Source organism: Epinephelus fuscoguttatus, linkage group LG16 (genome assembly GCF_011397635.1).
Source record: "Epinephelus fuscoguttatus linkage group LG16, E.fuscoguttatus.final_Chr_v1".
NCBI classification, from domain to species: domain Eukaryota; kingdom Metazoa; phylum Chordata; class Actinopteri; order Perciformes; family Serranidae; genus Epinephelus; species Epinephelus fuscoguttatus.
This window is the reverse complement of record NC_064767.1, coordinates 40,989,066-41,008,263: the sequence shown is the minus strand read 5'-3', so window position 1 is coordinate 41,008,263 and position 19,198 is coordinate 40,989,066. Positions and strand designations below refer to the sequence as shown.

At 40.4% G+C, this 19,198-nt stretch overlaps 1 protein-coding gene across 2 annotated transcripts in view; it reads right to left on the bottom strand.

Annotated features, from left to right (window-relative positions):
* gbf1 (golgi brefeldin A resistant guanine nucleotide exchange factor 1) overlaps positions 1 to 19,198 on the bottom strand; it is a 239,332-nt gene that overhangs the window by 203,273 nt on the left and 16,861 nt on the right. For both annotated transcript variants that reach the window (XM_049601155.1, XM_049601154.1), the window contains exon 3: positions 17,394 to 17,460. In XM_049601155.1, coding sequence (XP_049457112.1) covers positions 17,394 to 17,460 — 67 coding nt within the window. The remainder of the gene's footprint in view (positions 1 to 17,393; positions 17,461 to 19,198) is intronic.

Here is a 19,198-nt window from a genome sequence, read left to right as displayed (position 1 = left end):
AAGGATGGGTACTGACACCCGGTACTAAATTAGCCCCGGGGCTAAATTATCAAAGACCGTAGTATTAATAAGCCCTAGCGGTATCGGTTCTTTTGTGCCAGTGCTGAACTCCTCCACACACACACATACACACATCCACACATCCACTGACTCACCACAATAACTGGTGAACAGCCAAGCAGCCGCAGTGGAAACAAAGTGAAGATAACTTGAAAATGACTCGAGTTGACAGCAGCTACACTCCTTAGCGAGTAAGAAGCCAATACTTTATCAATACATGTGTTCAGCAGGCATGAACATGTCAACATGTAGACAGTGATATTCAATATGCTCCTTCCACAGTCTCTCAGCCACTGACACTAACGTTATGTCTTACACAAGGACAGCATGCTAGTTCAGCTGATAGCGAATTGTTACTAATGAGCTCAAATGACAGCTGACTGTATGTAGACTAACTTAGTTTGACGCTTATCCTAAAATACTTTTAAACTTAGCTGCTGGCTAAGACAAACAGCACCTCCTCTCTACACCAGCATGTAACCAGCCAAGCTGGCAGAGCCAAATACAGGGCACACACCGAATCATCTAAGTCATCACTAACGTCAGCTAATTTGAATACATTTTCAGGGAACTTTGAGGTGCGATGGAAACGCAAACCACACAGATTACCAGGAATTCTTTTACCCAGGTAAATAAATTCCTGGTAATAAAAGTTCCTGGAAATGTTGGTGGAAAGGGGGCTAATGTCTTCATCCTAAACAGCACAGAGGAATGTTGGTAAGATCCACTTTGAAACTGACTTTTGAACCATGACATCAAACTGCAAAGAGTATAAACAGCACAAAGAACACAGTGAGCAGATGAAAGTAGAAAAAAAGGCCTGCAGGAAACTACTATAATCTACAAAGATTAATGATTCGACCTAATGCTTTATGTGAGTGAAATTCTGCTTGAAATAAAAAGCACTACTGTGTGATGGGAGACTAGCAAGAAAATAAATTCTCTGTCCAGTACATGAGAGCATGCATGTATCTGTGGGAGTCCCTGCTTGAGACCATTGTGCGATGCAATGCTTAGCTAATTGGATATGTGTATTACAATGCCCGTGGTCACAGCACCCTTATGGGGCATGAAATAACAAGCAGCTGTGTGTGTCAAGAGACATCACATATGTGTGTGCTCATTTTGTCTGCCTGAGTGTGTGGTGTGGTGTGGTGTATGTTTGTGTGTGTGTGTGTGTGTGTGTGTGTGGGAGGGATAGTTGCTGAGAGGTTTATTAAACCAGTCCATCAAGGCAGTGTGGGATTCACAGTGAGACACCAAAGGCTTAAGGATGTGAGCGCCACACAAGCAAGGCAGCAAGACAGTGCCTCTCCGAAATACTAATATAGGCCCTTATTTTCGACCACAACAACCCCCCCACAGCCAACACCCCAATACCAGCACTGCTTCCACAGTTGGTGGACTGTGAGCTTTGATTTGACCAGCTTTGTTGTCCTACTCAGGTGATCATCAACATCATCCTCAATTCTTGACCATTTATTGTCCATTGTGATTCATCCTGCAAAGCATTGTAGGTTTTAAGTAATAATCAACAGCATGGTGTGAATCCCACTTTAAAAGGACATCGTCTTGCATAACTGTCAATATGGAATTACAAGACTATGTCAAAAGTGCAGCAGATTGAAAGCCCTATTTTAGTCTGTAAAAAACAACCACCAGCACGCGACATACCAGACATCGGATTCGGGGCGAAGCCATTAACCAGCCATGACTCTGCATTGTCCACATAAAACAAATCCCTAATCAGTCAAACTAAAGTTCTGTGATATTAACATGCTACGTTTTATTCATGTTGGGTTGAGTTCAAGCAATAAACTTTTAAGCTAACCTCTTGACTCTGTGCCTCAAATGTTTGGACAAAGTAGTGCACTGTTATTACAGACAGTGAAAACAAAAGACACAAAAGCTACAGATATTGTTGTTAATCAACTAGCCTGGTTTTATTGTCAGAACAGCGGCACAGTGGATTTAAAATCACCTCATTTCACCCATGGCTTCACTCTATGGCTTATTGGAGAGGCTCCAGCTATCAGCCTGATACCGTTTACCAGACTGAACACGGTAACTTCGGTCTGAGCTGACCGTGAGGAGCTAATAGGAGCTAACAGGAGCTAACTGCTAACAGACCGAAGCTAACTGCTAAGAGACATCAAATTGTACCAGAGTACTTTGATGTCAAAATGCGTGCCTGGTACACAAAATGTGTACAGGTTGGCAGGTCTGTCTATGTGTGACGGCAGGTGACAATGGGGGGTGCAAACATCCTGCTTTGGAATTTTTTTTATTTTGCCTGTGAGTCCTTGGATCAGTCTGTGTCCCCGCTCTAAATTCGGACGTCTTTGCAAGTCCATGAACGCAGTGCATGGCTAACTTTTTTTCCTCACCAGCAGTTTATGGAGTTTGAGTCACAGGTTGGACAATTGATCACTCAATCCCATTAGACCTGATTAGATCACATCAGATCAATAGATGTGAGGAGAAGCTGTTTCTGATGAAAGCAAACTTTAAACCCACACTGAAGGTAGCGCACTCTCGTTTAACTCTCACTGTACCAGCATTCTGCTGCTCTGTCTGTGGAGCAAATAATAAGCGAACTTAATATTTTCAATGGCGCACCTAATGAACGGTCCAGCTACAACAATTAAAAATCAAAATGTAGTGGCAGTTGTTTTAATAGTGGTGGGCTGCCACAAATAAATGAATGTGTGGGAAATTCTGACACAAAGTTGCTCCTACACCAGCAAGGATAGCAAGATTCACGTTAACGAGATTTATTTCAACAGCAAAATGAAATGTAAAGCATAGTGATCAGGGTCCGAAATTAACACCTGCCAAGTGCCAAATGCAGGTAGATTTTCCATTTGGCGAGTAAGGCACCACACTGGTGAATAAATGTTTGTACCACAGTAGGCATGTAATTGAGTACAATGCTGAATCTCTACTGCATTTTGGTTTCATTTACAGTCACAGAGCTCTGCTCCTCCTGTCAGCATTTGAGTTTGACACACAAACAATGTATTTTTACTCGCATCTAAACGGTGCTTTAAAGCTGTCATGGGGACATCAGCTGAACTGCTAAAAAACAGTTTTAGACACATGCATGCACGAGTTCCATACTTTAGACGTGCGCATGCACAACAACCAGACCCACAGTCTTGTGTTGTATAGACAGAGACTGCTAAATATACTTTCGAGATCGAAATTGCAAAAATAACTTTAGCCTTGCAATTGCCTGTTTAAAATGGAAGTAGAAAATGTTTCCACTGGCTAGCGCACTAGCTCACTAGCTAAGAGGCTAGCAAAGTCTGCTGGCACTAGCAAGCTACACTAGTAGCACTGTGTGCTTATCAACCCCTTGATCAAAACTGAATATCATTACAGAATTCAACAAAGATCCCCAGAAGGAAACATGTTCTTTGTTTAGATTATCAATCAGAAAATGGATCATAAATATTTGTTTCTCGTTGCCATTGTTAGCCAGCCTAGCTAGCATGCTAGCTATTTGAAAATGTTGATTAAAAACATTGCTGTCTGTTGATACTTTGTCTGGAAGGACAAGTGTGCCTATCCGGAAGGCAGGGGCACGAAACCCCCAGGAAAAAAATGACAAGCTGCCAGGCCAGCCCCTAAGCAGCCTCCAGCAAACATCGCTGACCCAGGCTGGGCTCTGCTCCTCTACGAGGAGAACCAGAGGGAGGGAGGGAGAGCGGCGGGCTCTGTCGGCTTTCTTCCAGCGTCAACACACCCCTGGACATGAAGCTGAGGACTTTGCAATTTTTTCCCAGGGTTTTGGGTAAATGGTCACGATTGGTTGAATTTTCAATTAATGTAAGACTATCATGCCTTGATTTGTAAAGATCAGCAGATAAAGTGTTTTTTATGTCCAAACAACTGTCATTTACATTTTCAAATTCTTCTTTAAAAAGTTACGGTAAAAAGTTAAGGCTACGTGGTTGGATATTTCACTAACTGCTAAACACCTGAAGTAATCTAATCAGGCATACCAAGCAAATAACTTTAGACTGTAGTTAGTGTAACAGATATATATCCTTCAGTCAGCTGATGTTTGATGACTAGCTGTGTGCGTTATGTGACTTTCAAGTAACTTTCAAGTTACAGTACGTTGATAACTCAGAAAAAATACACAAAGTCAGCACAGCAGGTCATCTAAAAAAATCAGATGCTCACTATCTCTGCTTTAATTGGGGGCTAAACTAGACACGCTCATTTACACATTGAAAACGTACACTTGACATCTTCAGAAATCAGTCATACCAGCTTGTATAGTCGATCTTAAAAATGCTGTTCGGCCAATCAACATGTCACCACATGCAGACCATGAGTCTGTTTTTAGAGCAGACCTCCAGTGAAAAGCAGGCACTGAGGTGTTGAAGCATCGCAAACCCTACCTCAATACCCCATTTCATAAATGCTCAGACCTCAGTGTGAAGTAATTCAAGCAACACTGAACTCACGGCCCATTAATTCTGGGGTAGAGTAAGGTGGGTGTGGGTCGGGTATGTGTCTCATGCTAATCCCCAATTACCACCTCATAAGAATATGCTTAATAGAACATTAAAACACAATCCAGGTTGCAAAGAGGAAAACACTAAATCCTCACCAAGGACTCACAGCTGACAACACAGAGAAGGTCTGGACCTTATCTGATCCATTTGACTCAGTGGGTCACCCATAGAGAAGAAAACAGCCGTCAAAACCGAGTCCAAATGGGTAACAAACATGAGTGGTCAGAAAATTCTGCAGCTACAAGGCTTCGGCAGTATCAAGGTATAACAGTATAGTGCGGTATTCAAAAATCTACACAGTATGATTTTCAATACTGTCAAAAATGCAGGTGTTCCTCTTTCTATTAAATTAATACAGGGATGCTGTATTGAGGTGATGTATTGCAGTGCACAGCACATGCCACCGCAGATCAGACTTGACTGGTGGAACAGGCAGCTCAGCTGAGAAAAAGGCAACTGTAGGCCATGGGGATAACTTTACAGGACTGTCAACAGCTGACTGGCAATGGCAGAGAGAAACCGCAGAAAAAAACAGTGTTTTTCACATCTAAGGGCACATTCACACCAAGACAGTCCAGGGGCCTCGGTTCGATTGGGCGGGAAATGCTGAAAAATTTCATTCCTTCATTTGGTTCGGCTCACGTTCACTGCACATACCAAACCGCCTGGACAATGTCACGCAATTACAACAGCTGCTCATTTGGGGGCAGTATTGCCCAAAAAGGCCACTGACCAGGAAGAAAAAAAGCATGACGAAGAAGAAAACCCGGCTCAACGATTGGCCACGACCAAAAACGGAAATCCATCCGGCTTGGTCACCACAAAAACAATGGAGCAACACCAAATTTATGCAGTCTTGGGGTTTCTGTTTTTACGCTGGTGTTCAAACCCAGCTTTTTCCTTTTTTTTGACCTCTGCTGTTGGCTTAGTTTTTTTTTCTACCCAAAATGCACCGCACTCTGCGTCACTTTCTCTCTTTGGTTTACCTTCTCTCTTTGGTTCGCTGGATAGTCCGTTTGCACTTGCAAGTGAACCGAGACCCCCAGTTTTCAAGCGGACCAGGGTTCGCTCGTTTGGTCCGCACCAGAGTTCGAATGAGCGTTCACACCACTCCAAAAAAAAAAACGAACTATCCGTGGAAGCAGACCAGGGTTCGTTTAAAGCGGACCAAACAGCGCCAGTGTGAAGGCGTCCTAACTCGATGAATTAAGGGTTTATTTCAACTAACCTAGAGCTGGTGATTGCTGGAACTGATGAGTTTTATTTTGAGTGTCAAGTGTTTTGCGAGTTTATTAGATTAAAAAAATCTTAGAGAGCTTATGGAATATAGTAAACTGCAGCCGCTTGGAGGGGTGTAGCCGCTGTTTTTTGTTTGTTTTTACATAAATACTGTCATATATTGTATATCCCGGTGAAATGTCAGAAAAAGCATGAAAGTATGAAAAAACAGATACCGCCAAAGCCTAGCTACCACTTTTTCACTTTGAAGGTAGAACTATGAGTAGATGGTCAAAGCTGAAGCAGGAAGTTTACAGACAGTTTGGATTATTATTTTATTGTTTGCCTTTGTTTTGTCTTCCAAATAAGTTTGACTAACCTGGAGGTTTGTTTTCTACCTGTATGACTGTTTGTTACAAACTGGGACAAATATATTTGCCAATGTCCACATAGGCAAATGGGTGCTAATGAGGGAGAGAATAAAATCTGGTTAAAATCATAAACATTTAAAGTAATTTATTGTTGCCTCTCTAGATGGTGACAAGAACTCTACACAATAAAAAAACAACTGAACTACTTTAAGGTAATTAATCCCTTCATTAGACTTTCTTTAAATGAGCACAAATTCAATCATACAAATTTATGAAACATCCTTTACTATAACCGTTCACATGAAAAAACTTGTAGTTGCAGCCACTGGCTGCATACATTTAACAGCTTACATTAACTAGCTCTCACAGATTGTTTGTTTACAATACAGCGTTATTAGGGAAACAATAGGGATGACAGTGCGTTTACTGCATCCTTTTGTCCCATAGGCATCCTGGAGAAGATCTCTGTTCATCCCAAACATGTTTTCCCAGTATCAGGGCGCTGACTGCTACTCACCATCTCGTCACACAACAGTTAGAGAACACAAAGCCCATTCAGCAAATAGTAATTGTATTCTTGTCACACCTGCACATTAATTTGAGTTTATGGCCTTTAGTCTGGAGCCCTACTTTATAGCCTATTCAGAATAGATGTGAAACGAAAATAAAACATCAGCCACTGCCATTGGTAAATATCTTATTTACCGATAAGCCAATGACGGTCAACAAGGTGAACATCTGCCAATACCGTTGTTCAGCCAATAAATTGGTGTATCACCAATGCTAACTACACAAACGAAAATGTGCGACAACATTTTTTGCCCTCACTAGATATCAATCAAAAGCAAGAGACTGTATTGCATGAAGTTGCAGTGAGTTGTAAAGTCACCGCTTCTCAGGAGAAAGCAGAAGATAATACCTCTCTTCCTTCCGACAGTTGCTTCCACCTCATTGCCTGTACCAGAAAGGAGCATGGAAGTTAGGAGTGCTCACTCTGCAGCTAAATCTGGGGAGGTACAATGCACACTGACTGACTAAAAAAAAAAAAAAAAGAACTGCTCAACTTGAAGGAGTCTCAGTCAACTGAGGGTTCTCCGACTGATGATTCTAATCATCGACTTTTAGAGGGCAGCCCTAGTGCAAATAAGTGGATTGTCTGTATTATCAAACCCATTTGTGTGTTTAATAATACAATGCAAAATCAGATACAATATCAAATTTAAAAAAAAAAAAAAATTTTTATTAAACTCCTTTGTGAACGTTGGAGGCTTTTATGTGAATGCAAAGCACATGTGTTGTGTCCAAGCCCTGGCTCAGCCTGCCCTCCACCTCCTCTTCCTCTCTTTGGGTGCTCATGGGGGCTAGTTTGTTTTGCTCACATCTTGTCCACTGTTCCTGTCAGCACTTCCATATCCTCCGCCGCACCCTGGACCCTCTCCTCCATCTAACCCTCAGCTCTGTCCATGCCTGATTCAGCCGGCATGATTAATAGCCCTCTGCTGGGACGCTCCATCCACTCAGCACATTGATGAGAGCCTCTGAAACAGTACAACAGTTGCATCCCCTCTTCACACTGGGCCTAAGCCCTGCCTGTCAGTCCCCGGTTAGGGCACTATTAGCTGGCCAGATTTACAGCTACTAACCAGTACTAGGTGGCAGCCTGTCTGGGGAGAAGGAGGAACTCCTATTAATCACAGTGCTTTTGATGGTGACTTTTACAACTGTTAAGCCAAAGGCTTGCCAATCTATAACACCTGTATAATCCATGATGCCTCCTATCAACCATCACTCACAACTACACACCAATGCATCTATTATTTGTATTCTTTATAATGCCTATATAAGGCATTTAGTCTGATTTATTTAAGAGTAAGAGATGACCTGAATTTTGTTTTTTAGGTCAGGCAACGCTGTATAATCAGTCCCTTATAGACAAAACAATACATAAAAAAAGTGTTTGATTAATCCATCACCAACTTCATTAGCTAAGGCCTACTTCCCAACAGTGGCAAAAGTGGCCCATCACTAGAGCAACAGTAAAAGCACAGACACACCAAAACCCACTTCAGAGAACTAGCTGCGACAAAAGCCCCCTGCTGTGTCGCCCCACTTCTCCTGTGTCTCTGCCAAAAATTTGCATATGAACACATCGCACAGGCTACAGCCAACAGCCAACCGGCACATACATTCTGCGCCTGCGAGAGTCCGTCATTTCATAAACCAAATCACTAATCAAATAAAAGAAATCAAGCAGACTAATCAATAATGGAAATATGTGCATGCACAAATATTAAGGGTTTTACTTATGTTGGCACTATGCCCACCCAGCGTCTAAGTCTAGGTAAATGTGACAAGGCATTAATGTAAGTGACAACTCTGGCCACTCAGTTTATTGTCTTTTGACCATGTCATAAAAATAACACTGACAGCAGGACTGAGAATTTAACCCATGATCTCACGCTTAAAGCTACGGGACACCGGGGCCATGCGGCAGACATGTAAAGAATTGCCGTGAGGCAGATTCTCCTTGCCCAGAATGCCTTCATGAGTAAACATATTTGCATAAGTGGCTGAGCGACATGAATTATGGTTCCTCTTACTCGGCATTTGCCAGCTGCCTTCTGCCGGTTCAATTGGGAATGATATATGTGTGAAGATCAGGTGGCAGTGAAGAGGAAGGGAGGGGTGAGAGGGTGTAAGGGAGGGTAAAAGGCCACAGCCAGATCCCAAGTGCTAGGGCTGCAAGCCCCGGAGGCCCACCAGCGTCTGCCTGACCACAGCTGGGGACATAGACAACACACACTCATGTTTGACCTTGAAATAACACTGAGAGGGACGGCATGTGTGCTTTCTCTCTTGATGACTGACATGACCGTAAAATGTGATGAATTAGTGAGGTTGCCAGCGGTGCATGGATTAGGCTATGTGAAAACAAAAGGAAACATTTCAAAAACAACTATGATAATGGTGCAACTAAGTACGTTCATTTTATTGCAACTGATAAAATGAATGAATGAGAGTTACATGTTGGGTCCTCAAACTACTTGATTAAAAATGTATTATTTTTGTCATAATTCAACTATCCATGCCAAATCACCTATGCATTGTGCTTTGCTTTGGGGAAACCAGGATAATTATTGTAAAGGTCAGCTCGAGAGTAATCAAATCATCCTCCACAATCTTTATTCTGCAAATCCACTGCCATGCCCCCTGATATCTACCTCTGGTGCTATGCTGGTAAGTCCAGTCAATTAGAGGTGTGCTTGTGAATTTCGTTAGTGTTTGGACGAAAAGGAGAAAGCTGTCAGTCAAAAGGCCACTCTGGCTTTGTATCTAGGGGGCTGCAAGGGGCTCTAACCCTGTATTTGTATGAATAAAAATGAAGGGATTTAGGAGCAGACTGTTTCTTCTGCAGACTTGTCAAAAATCTGACCTTCACTGCAGCAGAGGGGGTTGATGGGAGAGGAGAAAAAATTGAAGATTTGAGAAGCTGAAGCTCAGTGACTTCTGGATAAAAAGGTGCAACTGAAAAAAAAAAACAGATGAGCAAGAGAGGAAATAAAATGTATGTCAGACTGAGGGGCTGTTCTCTGAGCTCTCTTACTCTCTGAGGTACAGTCCAGCAATAAAATAAATCTACAGAATTATTCAACTAGAGATAGAGAAAGATTTGTCTGTGTGATGACAATCCCATACGGGAGAGATCTCCTCAATGCCAGGTAAAAGATAAAGACTCAATCTGCAGCTCTAAACAATATTTCAGATGTTAAAACACCAAACACAATAATAACAATGTTTTTCTGCATTCTTACATTTGGTAGATATGCAACAACACATCAAATCTTAGAGCCAATATGTCACCATCAGTTGCTTGTTTTTAATTCCAGTGTAGTGTCTAAATTATACATAACACAACCCACATGGCTATTCATGTCACTGCAATGGCTACTGCCCCCTTTAGCCAACTATCCACTAAGGCATATGTGATATTAACAATCAAAGTTTTCTATAGGTTTAAAGCAAGTTAGTAACTTTTATTTAAAAAAAAAAAAAAAAAAAAAGCTTTTTGTCATATTTGTTGAAACTGTCACTACATCCACACTGCCCTACATGACACAGATAATCTATGAAATAAAATCCAACCCTGTTCTCCCTCCTCCTTGTACTGCTTCTATTAGAGACAGAGCACATTTAAGTTCCACCCCCACTAGAGGGGATAACAATTCATTGCTCTCCGTTGCATGAAGGTGCCTCCTTGTCATTACCGTCTGCTAGCAAACAACACAGAAATACATAAAAGCTGTGCTGTGGTGGGATGCACTACCAACAAAGTAAAGCTTTGCAGCTTTTAAAGTTTTTGCAAGCTGCCAAAACTAAAAACTGAGCTTTTAAGCTGTAAGACACAAGGCATCAGCAGGTAAAATGGGAAAAGTGCCTGGTTTTGATCTTTGTTAGCTTAAATGATCTTACTTGTTGATTCGATCAAGTAGCTGTAAATATTTAAGTATGTCACGGCTTTCTTTAATTGTTATTATAAACACAATATACAACATATGTTCTTTAAGTATAAAATCAAACAACATTTGTAGGACAGAAAGCACGATTACTGTTTGTGAGCCAGTACTTATTTAAAGACAGATGCTAGCCACAAAGCTGTGGAAAGCACTCAATTATATGGGTCTAATAAGGTTAGGGATGGGGCATTAGATATGAGGCTCAATCCAAACCATGCCCCTCAAATCAGAAGAAAGGCCCCTGCTTCCTGGGACTGATTTGCCCAGCTTGACTGAGCAAGGTAGAGCTGAAGCATCACAACACATGGTCCATGGTTTGCCCAGCGTTTTCAACTGTGCTCTCATTGTTAGGGAGTCGAGAGGGGACCTTACATTTTCCAGAAGAAGAAGGAAACTTTTTTTTTCTGCTTTCAGAAAAGAGAGACAAGACTTCCTTTCCCAGAACAATTTATCTCTCTGCTTGACAAGCCTCCCTGCTATATTTACCCAACTAAAATTGCAGATGATATACTTCCAGCTGCACTACTCTCCAACTCCATGGCACATGGCCCTGTCAATCACACTAGTTACAACAGAACAGTACCGCCAGAGCGGTGAAACCTTCAGCCAGACAGAGAGAGCGACAGAGAAATATAGAAAGAAAGAAAATAAGAGAAGACAGAGGGGCTGAGAAACCTTGTGGGGACTAATTCATATTTCCTTTGTTGGTTGGCTTTAGTTGTTAGAGGGAGCGGAGATACACACCTGAGTGAATAGAATTACTGGGCTTCCATTAAGCAGACAGCTGGGCCACTGTGAAGCCTCAAAGTAGCAGCAAAACACAGCCTACCCACAAGATTCCCTACCAAAATACTGCTATGTTTCTGTATGAGAGATCTATTAGGTTGTTATGCTGCAGCAAAAACAAAACAAATTGATCAGTCTGCCAAGCACAGAATTGAGCTCTACTGTGGTTATTTGATCTCCATTTTGTCTCTCATCAGGGCATGGATGTAACATTTCAGAGACTAGGTGCACAGGGGATTTGGGCTTAAGGATGCAACAAGGCTTTCAAACATCCTTGACATGGACTCATTACTTCATGCAAATGACCGAAAAAAGCAGTTTTTTCTGTTGGTGTGTGTGTGTGTGTGTGTGTGTGTGTGTGTGTGTGTGTGTGTGTGTGTGTATTCAACTTCCATTCTATTCAAATACAGTAGCAGTAATGAAATCAGTTGAAGTGTGGGTGACAGAGGAACATAGGCTTTTGGTAAATTGAGGGCTGAAAGGAAAGAGGAAGGTTAACCAGTGTGGTGATTCTTCCTCAACCAGCAGTGCCTGTCCATCTCACAGCAGCAGAGACATTCCCTAGAGGAAGGAGGCAGTGGTGGGGGCTCAGACTGTGCAGCTCCATATGTTGCATCTTTCCCATTGCTCACAACTAGTACAACTGAAGCTGTAGGACTGTGGGAGCTGCCAAGACTCTCATTGCAAAGGCATGACAACATGCAGGATTGTCCTCAGCGCCAGCTTGGGTCTCTCAGAAGAAAGGGCGCTGACACCATCACTGCATTTACACACATTCGGACTCACAAAAGATCAGTCACCACACTTTGGGCTTGATTATACCAGATTTTAACATGTGTCTTGGTTGACTGGATCACAAGTAGACAGCCCCCTGTGCAGGTGTGAATGTACCCAATAAAAGGCTCAAAATATCACATGCATATGTATGGTAGTGCATGTAAAATTGGAAAGAAAATTCAACACCTTGATTACTAAATTGGTCTCATGCACACTTACTCTGATTACCAATGTGTAGTTCTTCTTTTACATAAATATTTTTATTAAAAATAATGGCACCCATTCAATAACTGCCATGTAATGTGTCCCAGTAATGCAAATTTAATATGAAAATATATCACTACACAGAAAAAGAACTAAAATCCCATATGAACTGCTATGTCGTGTGTGTCCTATTTTTTAATCAACATTTTATGAAAAAAATTGGATTTTTTTTTTAAAACTTCCAGCGTCATATTTAGTTTAATAAAAACAGCATTCATTTTTGTAATTATGGCAAGTTGGTTATTAAAGTCTAATGGTCAATAGTCAATAAGTAATATTAATAAATGAATGAATCAATTATTAATATGAATAAATACGTATAGAAAAGAAAAGAAAAGAAGTCACCAAGAAGTCCTATTGTCCTTTTTTTAAGTCCGTATTAGATTTGCTGATAAACTTTTTTTAAAATGTCCCTTTCACGGACTTTTATTTAACTTTTTTGATTTGACCTAGTAGGAAAAGCCCAGGTGTATTTAGTTAACATGCTGCATTCCACTTAGGGGAGGTCCTGACATTGTACATGCTGGCTCACTGAAGAAGCTTACTACTGCTGTAGCAGAATGCGGATAAAGAAGGGCAAATACACATAAAGGTCCAGTAGAAACAAATGGTGCAGGAAAAAAAAGGTGTAAGTAATTTTAAAAATTACATTACAAAAAAGTATTTTAAGCCTTGCAATGTGTCCTCAATGTGCCTTAAGATCCAATTGCTAAGGCCACATTCGGAGGTGGTCTGGGCCACATATGGCTATATTCTTAACAGTGCATACACTAATGTGTCATGGACCACACTAAAGGACCGCCTTGTCATTTGACATCCCTGCTCATCTGGCTTAAACTGTCTGTTGTTGCTGTTACACAGATTAGACTCAGTACTGAAGGACCATCCCCAGAGCTGCTCTCCTCCCAGGCCAGCGAATGCTTATATCATGATAAAGAGAGAGAGACCAGAGACACAAGGAGGGGCTGTGCCAATCAGTACACTGCCCACAGCTCTATCATAAAAATAAGATTCCACCCATTTTTAATTTTTTCTTTAAGATTATTTTTTCAGGCTTTTGCCTTTAATGAACAGGAGAGAGTGAAATGGGGTGAGAGAGAGAGCGGGGTGACATGGGGTGGTGATACGCAGCAAATGGTTGCAAGCCGGAGCAAATGGTTGCAAGCCGGAATCGAACCTGCGACCGCTGCAGCGAGGCATCGCCTCTGTACATGGGGTGCCGGCACTATCCACTACGCTACTGACGCTCCAAGATTTCACCCATTTTAAGTACAAATAGCTGTAAGTGCGCGTATAGCATGACAAACCTCCTGCCAGTTAAAAAAAACAACACGTTTGTTCTTTGCAAATGGAAATGATGTATATGTCTATTTGTATATAGAGGGGGGAAAATGAGATCCGATCACACGTAGTCACTCAAGTCACTCATTTTGATGCCAGGTGTAACCAGACAGATACAGAGCTATACTCATGTCATCTGATAAAACAGGACACACAATATACCAGGTATAAACAGGCTCTGAATTGTAGTGTGGTTAAACTGGAGGAAGTCCATGTTCAATCTTAACCCTTAGCCCTAACTTGCCAGCACAGAGCATTACATGATAACAGCATTGAAGCTACAAAGATTTACAAAAGTGGTGTTTTTTTTTTCTAGTTGCAAACCTGACCTTAATGATAACGGAGAGAAGGGGGAGATGGAAAAGGAGAGCAAAGCAGCACAATCTTCTCCCTAGTTACTTTTCACCCCATCCATGCTCTCTGCTCTCGAGTGAATGAATGCCAGACTCCTCAACCAGACCCTTATATCACTTCCTCTACTGACATCCAGTTTGATTAATACATCAGAATGTATGTATCATTTGTTCTTTGTTTTTCATCTTTTATGGCCAAGAGCATAAAAGAAAGAGTTGGCAGCTTCTTCTGCAACTGATTGTGTCAGGCCCCTGCGCAGGCCCCTGAATCGTGTCAAATCAAAATTGTATAGTGACAGTCTTTGAAATATCGGCAAATATCATATTGTTGTCCAAAGAATCAATACCATATCATGATGAAACTGGTGATTTACACCCCTAGCACATTGTGTGTGCACAATATTGGAAAATGGCAGAATACAAGAAGTCCGGAGGGGTATTCCAGGTAAAAGGTTCAACAAACTCTGAGTCTAACCCTGAACTCTGAGTTCATTTAACCTGAGATGGGAAATTCTGAGTTACCAGTTCCAGAACAGCTGATTTGAGTTAGTTCAGTCAACTCTGAGTATGTTCACTCCGAGTTAAACCGACAATAAAAAGCCATCATCAGTGGAGCTCCAACTCCACGATTCACCATGGCAATAGATAAGTAAGAGACAGCGCCTCCATTTTAATCCAGTGGATGTAGAGATATCAGTGCATGTGTAGCAGAGGGTGCACGTTTATCTTTAAAAGAAGAGCCTGAGTCAGAGCGAGGAAAGTGTAAATAAGTTAACCATAAAGTTAATAAAAAAGTTTTATTCAGTGTTGTCCATTTATTCATCATTTATCAGACTTACATTTCCTTAATGAAGATAAAGTGGTGGAATCTGACTGTGTATCAGGCTGTAGATACATTACATTATATTGATTATATATAATAATATATTTGTTCAGATTTAATCTGATGGGGAAAAACACAGGAGGCAGCAACTGAAAAATAGAAAGCTTTAAAACATATAGGCTAGGCTATAGATCAAAGACATAAAGACATGACTGTAAACTCACAGTCTGACCCAGTAATAATATGTTTGGTGATTTGCACTTAAAAAGACGTTGAGGTTAAAATACAGTAGTTTTTAAAATGTTGCACATCTATTTGTATCTTGACTCAACAGCATTCAGTGACTTTATTTCAGCTACAAATGTAGTAAATTTAAAGACACTGAAACGCTGCACCATTGCTCACTCAGAAATATGAACATATAATCCCCAATATTAGGCAATAGGAATGTTCCATCAGTGCGACCAATGACATCAGTGATATAGATCATTAGTCATTGATAAGTGTCTAAAGCTTCATACCGATTTTTAAAATTTAAATAATTAGACCTACACATTATGAGCAATAAACATTTCAGAGCTGCTCTAACAGACTGACAGTCTGATCCTTGTGCACAGTGTTATAAAAAATAATAAATATAAAAAGGACAAAGGTTTGATTCTGAGCTGAGGATGAATTCTCGCTGTGTAATATTTGAATGTAAAGACAAAAACTGATGTCCAAAGAAATGATTGATGTGCATAAATTCAGTAACTTAAGGCAGTCCTGAGTAACAAACTAATATCCAGCAGGATTTAGACTGTGACAGATGGTAAATCTCCGCTAATTAATGCGCTTCGATACAAGCTTTGACACGGACTGAATGAATGAGGAAATGAAACAGTGTGCAAGGAGAAGACAGAGGAAAAACTCAGGGTTTATTGAAGAAAACCTGTCAGCGAGCAGGTTATGTTCACAGAGTCTGTTACCATGGTGACAGACTCAGAGTTTGATTTACCTCTCTTTCTGGAACGGATAACTCGGAGTTTCCCTCATCTCAGGGTTAACTTACTCTGAGTTTTCACATAACCCGCTTTCTGGAATACCCCCCAGAACAGTCTCATTATATTTTTGTTGGCATGACAAACTCAATGGAAATTCTCATATAGACAGATTTTCCTTTCTACAATGTATCAATAATAGTTTGAAAATAAAATTTGAAAATTTGTAAGTAATATACTTACAAATGTGTCTCAGATGAATGTTAGTGCAATGTGCTAACCAATGCATGGCTTGACATCCTCTCTTTTTTGTATGGAGACACTTGCACTCAACCTCTACATACCACTTACTTGAGGTGCACAAATTGCAATTTTCTTGCCTGATTCCAATTTCAGATCTGGCAGTTCTGATTTTGGCTGTCTCCGATTTTCCTTTTTTCTAAGAACTATAACTGAAAGCATACACTAACATATTTCTATACTAAAATATTTCTTTAAAGCCAATTGAAATGTGGCTTGGAATAGTAAAAATGCATATATATCAAAGATGGGTGTCTCATCAGGCATCCACAAAAATCTAAGTGAAAATAAATAAATTCATAACAATTAAAAAATCTAGTCAAAAACAGCCAATTTGGCTGCTCAAACCATTTGTCAGAATGGAGGGGGCGTGATCAGATTACGCTTGATTGACAACACCTTTTAAGCTCATGTTATGTTGCATTTTTTTTCCTTTCAATCACTAACAACATTTAAACCTTTTGCTGCTATCTATCAAATTGACCGTTCTTGATAATGACGCTAAGTAGACAAACTCTGTTAGACCACCCAAATATGTTTTTGTTTAACTGTACCTCCAGGAATATGGTGATAATTGTTTTGGCAATATTAATCAATACTAAGAAACTCACTTACACTGTCAGATATTACGAGATAATACTGCTAACTGTGAAAGGACAGGGCATTTCTCTGTGGAGATCTACTGAGCTACCCTGATTTAATATCTCCTTACTATAGAAACAAAAAGGAGTCACTGTGTTAAAGTAATCAGAGTATGCTGAAACTCTGAGGTGAGGTCAACACTGAGATTTATTGAAGTAATGTGTTAAAACAAGGAAAACTAAAAGCCAAATAAACTGACAGTTAGTTTCCACTGTACAATCTCTGATTACCAGTGACAGAATCAGACTTAAAGTATTTTGTATTTTTGCAGATTCAGAGTGCTTTCACACCTGACATGCTCTGTGCAGTTCAGACTAAATCTGGTGCCTGTTTAGTCTGGTTCATAAAGGCTGTCAGTTTACCAGCTTGTTCTGCTCCATTCAGACTGGTTCCGATCCCATCACCTTACATATGACCTACATCTGCCCTACATACCTTTTATGTTGTTGAGTATTTCCTTGACGTGGCCAAAGCTGTTCAGTAATGGGTCCTGTTCTTCATCCTGGACAGAGAAACAAACATGATGAGAACATGATGGGAGCATGGGAGGACATCTAAGATGCTATTTGCCATTTAGAGTAGTTGAATCTAATCCAATACATTAATGTTCAGTTTCAGGATGTATTGTTCTAAATGCATGCTTCAAAACCACCAACTTCACCTTATTAAGTATATTTTACATAAAACAGAAATGGCTGACTCATAAATGTACCCGTAATACTACTTAGGATGTTTTTGACACAGAAGCAGTGCCCAACATGTTGACTCTCAAGAGAAATAAGACCTTAATGTATTATAATTTAACACTGTGGGGAAGCAGCTCTCACTCCCAATTAATTAAGACAAAACTATAACCATTCTTATATTCAATTAACAGGTTAATGAAATCTGTCCCTGATTAGATAGCTGAAATGCAGTCAGGGCCGGGAATGTATGCATTAGGATAATAATCTCATATCTATCATTTATTTATTAATGGTGATGGTCTGGAAGATACCATTAGATGTGACTTTCAAATCACAGCAACATGTGAAAATGTTGATGGATCTGGATGTGCCAAAAAAAAAAAAAAAAAAAGTTTTCAAAAGTTTCAAATAGGCAGCACGCTGGTGCTAAACTAGCTCCCTTCAGATTGGAAGTGTTGGTTTAGATCTAGGCCTCCTGCTACAAACTATAAATTTCACAGACCAGGCGTACACTAAATGACATCAAGCCTGATTAATGCCTAGCCAATTAGCACTCATGAGAGCTAAGATAACACATTGATCAGAAAACAGTGTAGCAAAGTGATGCTAATGATGATAGTGATAATGACAATGATGTCACAAGCAACATACACACACTGTGAGCAGGATTGGGTAACAAATTCAGTACACTTAAGGGTACCAACTAGTGGTGTAACAACACAGATTCATATTGAACCGTTCGGTACAAGGCTTTCTGTTCCGTACGCATTACGAACCAAAGGATACACTGAACTATCCGATTATATTTGGAAAATAAAATCTACAGCTTAAATTATGTTTAACCCCATGGGCCCGAACGACGCTAAGTGTGTCCAAATTCACACCTGTTCCTCTATTGATTTTCTCTGCAACTGTTCGTCATAGCAAGAAGCCACGCATATCACGTGAAACAGTGGAACCTCAGCTTTCCGACACAACCAAGCACTTACTGGTAGTCCAATGGAAAAACAATGATAAAGTTTAACTTAAATTATGTATAACAAAGCTTTCTTACAGCTTTGCACACACATTACTCTTGGATGGATTACTCGAGAACGCAGGGTGGCACAGAAATGCCACGCATATCACATGAAAGCACAGGACCGGAGCTTTCCGTTGATACCAAACACATCATTGTGCTGTCATCCCATCACGCTATAAATACAGATCAATTGTCTACAAAATAAAAACCTGACGAATTTCTTTATAATCCATTATACAGATCTTGTTGTCAGCCACTTCATATAGTGAGGAATAATATTACTATTTTTCTATTATCTTAGATGTAAATATTGCATGTTTCTTTCAGATAAAACACATTTTTGACTTGTGAATGAGTCAATGGAATTTCTTGCAATAATGAAAAAATACTGGCAATTATGACGCCTGGCACAAACCACATGTTTTGGACAACTGAAGTGACAGAATGTCCCAGCATCATAGTTCTTATATTGCCAGATTCCAGAGAGTCTCCCCTCTTCATATATGGCAGAATATGTTGACTTCCAACTTGCT